The 5000-nt window shown below is 46.2% G+C and overlaps 1 protein-coding gene across 4 annotated transcripts in view; it reads left to right on the top strand.

Moving 5' to 3' along the window:
• Nucleotides 1-5000, top strand: part of LOC118283920 (pro-neuregulin-3, membrane-bound isoform) — a 263337-nt gene that overhangs the window by 153059 nt on the left and 105278 nt on the right. For all 4 annotated transcript variants that reach the window (XM_035606367.2, XM_047335184.1, XM_035606366.2 and 1 more), the window contains one exon: nucleotides 4999-5000. This exon is cut by the window's right edge and continues 128 nt beyond it. In XM_035606367.2, the coding sequence (XP_035462260.1) occupies nucleotides 4999-5000 (2 nt within the window). The remainder of the gene's footprint in view (nucleotides 1-4998) is intronic.

Here is a 5000-nt window from a genome sequence, read left to right as displayed (position 1 = left end):
TGGGGAGCGATAGACTTCGAATGATTCTGGAGCAGTGAGTGGGGTTAGAAAAAAAAATATGAAAGGAGGATTGATAAAGAATAAGAGATGGACCAGCAGTGTGACCTTTGACCGTTTATTTATGGAGATATTGTTTGCTGAGCATCGTGCCTGGGGTGGAGTGAACTGGGACAGAAAGTATTTAACCGGCAGCGGCGATGAAAGCTCTTATAGAATCCTGTAAACCATCTGGATAAACGATTCCCATTCTGGGTTCTGTTCAGTGTTCACTGTCGAGGAAACGCAGCGTCATCCCTCTCCGAGGGACGGAGATGTGAGTCGGGCGTTCTATAACCAAGTTCTAGCCTGACTATGAATTTTAATTGATATCCTCATGTTTGATTACACTTTATTTATAGAAACAAATCTTCATGCGTGAGCTAAAATGTTCAACTTTTTTAAAAAACTGTGCAGAGTAAATAATAATCATAATGATACAGCACAATGCCAGAAGTAATATTTCTTTATGATCTCTGCTGGGACGAGGATGTGAACGGCAGATTTCTCCCGTCTGTTTTAGGAATATGGAACCATCCTAGAGTTTCTATTTCTTTCTATCGCCTTTCGCCTCGTGGTCTCAAACTGTGAGCTGCCAATTAAGCCGACGCCTGGGTTTATTAACAAACACATTTTCATCCGCTGTAAATGTAAACATCAAGTTCAGAATTTTGATTATCGCACCACAGGCGCACACACAGACCGACGCCCACAGTCATCATCCTTCCACACTTCGTGTACTCGTTCTGCAGAAATCCACCAAAAGTTTCAATCATGAAATGCAATTATAATAAGTGGTGACTACAAGAAAAGTCTGCTTGCACTTATCTGACAGTCCTCGTGGAATGACACCAGTTGGGCTCCATGTTCCAGCCTGTTAGATGACCGTTGCCATCGTACTGCAGGTGTGTTCTTTCTATGAGGACGTGTCACCTCCAATTATTTCTTTCCCTCAATTAACCCAAAGTGTTCACGAGTCTGAGAGTCGACGGGCAACTTGGTCCATCAGGGAGAAAGTTTGACTCATTCAGACTCAGTTAATTGCGAGCGATCGCTCACTAAGTGCACTTACTGCCAGGTGAGGACAGGCTGCTGCTGCCGATGGTACGCTGAAGCTCCGATTCCCTTTAATCCGACAGTCATATAACAGGTATCAGTTGTGGTCCGTCAGGATTCCACCAGCGGTCTTGGCCCCGTGTGACCGATGGAGCATCTTTAGCCGCGCTCGTACGGCCGAACGTATCGAGCCCTGGCTCGTTCACACACGTTTGTTAACCTTTTGAAGTGCTGCTGTTTTGATCTGTTTGTGTTGTCGGCCCCCTTAGATCAGATGAAGGGGAAATCTTGATGCTTCGCCTTGCGGTAATTGGATTTGGCGGCTTCGAGTACTTTCGACTTTGGGGGGAAAAAGTTCCTGGTTTCAGCACAACAATAAAGTTGGTCTTATCCAGCGCGCCACTTGGTGTCTCATGCATATATTACAACAAGCTAATTGTCCTGGCGATGGGTCAATTCAAAGTCTGGGACTGCAGACTGATGAATTTGACTAACTGGCTCCATCTTAAAACCTACAACCTGATACAGGAGTAAACCGTCTTTTGGGCTTGAATCCTTTCTTCTGTAGTCCCAGTGCCTCCGGTCTTTATTCCTGCTGTCAGGGCCAATCAACGAGGCCCGACCAGGACTAACCAGTCACAGACCTTTGGTGTCAGTCAGCACGACCTCCGGGCCGGTCGACTGACTGGTCGCCTGAAAGTCTGAAAGATCCGTGAAGGACACGCCGCCACATGATCGCCCACGCCACCGTCACGCTTTGAACCGATCAAACACGTCTGTGCGTTAGAGCACACACGCGCGCACACACACACACACACACACACACACACACACACACACACACACACACACAGGCGTGTAGTGGGAAAGAATGCAACCAATTATTGGCTAATCAGTGTTTTGTTGGCGTTGGTTAGCGCTTGATAAAACATGGCTTGAATAGGACTTAGGCATATTTTGCTGAACTGGTCCCTTTTTTTTTTTGAAGGCAATTAATTGGGGGGGGGGGGTGTCTGCAACGCCAGCAAAGAAAAAGCTTTTTACATGAAACAATTTGGAGCTGCTGTTTTTTGGCCCCGGCTGCAAAATCCTTGACGTTGTAACAGACCGGCTGCAGTGTTTCTCTGCATTAAGCATATTTAAAAATGTATTTATTTAAATCTTCTTTCGGGGGAGGGGGGGTTAGTTATAGAAAACTATTTTCTCAGAAAATAAAAGATCCAACCACAGACCATTGTACAAATGAACACAGATGAATTATTTCAGTTTTAGACAACGTTGAGGTGTTGACCATCTGTCTTGGCAGCAGTTGAAGCATGAGTAACTTTTTTTTTAATGTTGTTATTTAGACACTTAGTTCAGGTTCATGAAATCGCTGTGAGCTTGATTAAATGTTAAACGCCTCCCCTGCAGGTCAGGAGATAAGACTCTGGCAGCACAGGACACATTTGTTCCCCGTGACTCCTTGTTGTAAAACCCGACTCTCATCTGAAGCTCTGGACACGAGACGCCAACTCCATCTCCTGTCCCTTACCTTCCTCCCAACACATCAACACGTTCGTTGATCACTAGTATCAAAACATATTTTGTAGGAGACGGGGTTGGGACCTTTTCATACGTTGTAAATACATATTCGCTGCATTTCCTTGCTGATCTTGAAACACAAGATGGAAGAACAATGTTTCAATAACTAACACTGCGTCACCTGCACCAACTGCAGATAAGATTCATTTCCTGATCATATTCGGCTCTTTGATTCTCCTCAAGACGTCGATGTCGCGGTTGAGAGTTCACAAAAGGTTCCCGGTTGATCTCCTCCCTCATTAAAGCGTCACGCGTCACATTAAATGGCCGACTCCTTTTCTCCAAGACCAAGTGGCGCCTTGATGCAAAGTCAATCAAGTCGGCAGGGTTCCCTCACTCCTTCCTCAGATTGCTCACGGTGAAAGACAGCAGATGAAAGAAGGTGAGAGAAGAAGGGGAGGATTTTGAAGTGGAGGGTTGTGTTATCCGGCGCCCGATGGTTTATTGATCCTCGCCGTGCGTCTCCCTCCGTCTCCCTTCGCAGCGTGGTCCAGTAAATTGGACTGTTTTCTTCTGCAGTGATGGACGTCTGCCGTCTTGTGAGCAATGTTTTCAAACTTGCGCTGCGTTTTATTTTTATTTCCACCACTGAAATGATTTTCTTTCTTTTCTGTTATCCGACTCTGGCAACCCCCCCCCCCCCTTAAGTGCACACGGCGTCGGGAGGCGTCGCGCGTTGAGCTAAACAACCTACAGTGAATTGTGACAACTCTGTCGACGGGAAACAAAGGGGAGAGGACGGCAGAACGCCGCTCCTGTCACAATAGTGCGAGGACTAACCAAACAGCACAGCTCAGTCCAGGCATGAAATCATGTCTGGAAGGGAAACACCTTTTTATCTGGAGGAAAAAGAAAGAAAGGAACGACACGACGGAGCTGTGTGATTCTCTGAGCTTGTCCGTGTGCGGAGAGGAAGAACAGGACAAACTCAATGGCATCATCGTATAATGAATTCCCTCTTCATCCATCCATTGTATCAACATCTTTACTGAAGTCAAACATCCAGCAACTCGGGAAGAGAAGGACTGAAGCAGCCTCAAGTCCCACACTCCCACATGTCCCATAATGCAACAAGAGCTTCTTCCTCCTGACGTGAACTCTCACGTGTTTAAAACTCCAAACTCTGGAACCTAAAGCCAGTCACCTGACCTGGATGTGTGTCGTCATGGTCTTTACCTTCCACCTTCTGCAGCCGTTGTGGTTTCAGATAAAACATAATTTACATTCGAAAGACTTAAGTTATAAACAAGCCCGGTTTTAATTAAGTCTCTCCGACCACGTGACCTCCTTATCCAATAGAACCACGGCGTAGTGCTGACTCACTCCGTGACCTCACTGTTGCCCTCTCGTGTGGAAACCGGTCTTTCATCAGCCAATTAACAAGGGTATTGGAAGACCCCCCCCCCCTCCCCCACGGAGCCAAATCAGCACCCAGCGTCTCATAACTTCACCCTGACACACACACACACACACACACACTCTCCTCATTACGCTGATGAAGGGATCTGAGGCCATCCTGAAATAACTCACCTCTCCTCACCAAAGACTGCTTATTATGACTATTATTATTATTATTATTAATAATCTCCATCTCCTGATTGAAGCATCTTCGGTTCACGTGGGTGTATCTTTCCACTCAGCGATACAAGATGACCTGAGGCAAGAATCTGAGTTTTTCAATTGGCGCAGCGTGACGTTCCCGCTGTTCATTGAGAGAACACTGGGGGCTCGTCTGATGAAACCTTCATCACACTCATTTCTTATTTGTAAGAACAAAGGAAATATTCAGTTGTCTGGTGTAGTAGTGATAATAATAATAATAATAATAATGATAATAACAGGAACCTCGTTTGCGGTACAGGTCTGTTTAAATTATCCCTACAAGCAAAAAAAAAAAAAAGGCCATAACATCATTTATTTTGTGCTTCACATATTAATCCAAATTAAAAAGATCCACGGAGCAGATTCCCCGTCAGAAGTTCTCTTCTATCCACAGTCGCGGACGTGCACGTTGTGATAAATAATCGCTGGGCAGGAGTCAAACTCTCCGGCAGGCGGCTCGACTGCGACCGACCATTAATCACCGCGGGACAGATTATTACCTGTCCTCCATCCATCTTTCTGCGGGTGACAGGACCAGGGTCTAAACAAACAATAAGTGCGCGGCGTGATGCAGTGTGTTGGCTGGAGAGTGAGGGGCTGATACGATGACTTTGTTTCTCATCGTAACGACGGTCTCCCTCGCAGGACAGTGAGGTGAACGATCCCGACCGTGTTGGGAGTTGATCACGAGCGTAACCGGTTTCTCTGTTTGTCCCGCAGCG

Source organism: Scophthalmus maximus, chromosome 10 (genome assembly GCF_022379125.1).
Source record: "Scophthalmus maximus strain ysfricsl-2021 chromosome 10, ASM2237912v1, whole genome shotgun sequence".
Classification (NCBI taxonomy): Eukaryota; Metazoa; Chordata; class Actinopteri; order Pleuronectiformes; family Scophthalmidae; genus Scophthalmus; species Scophthalmus maximus.
The sequence above is the reverse complement of the archived record's forward strand: the minus strand, read 5'-3'. Positions and strand labels throughout refer to the sequence as shown.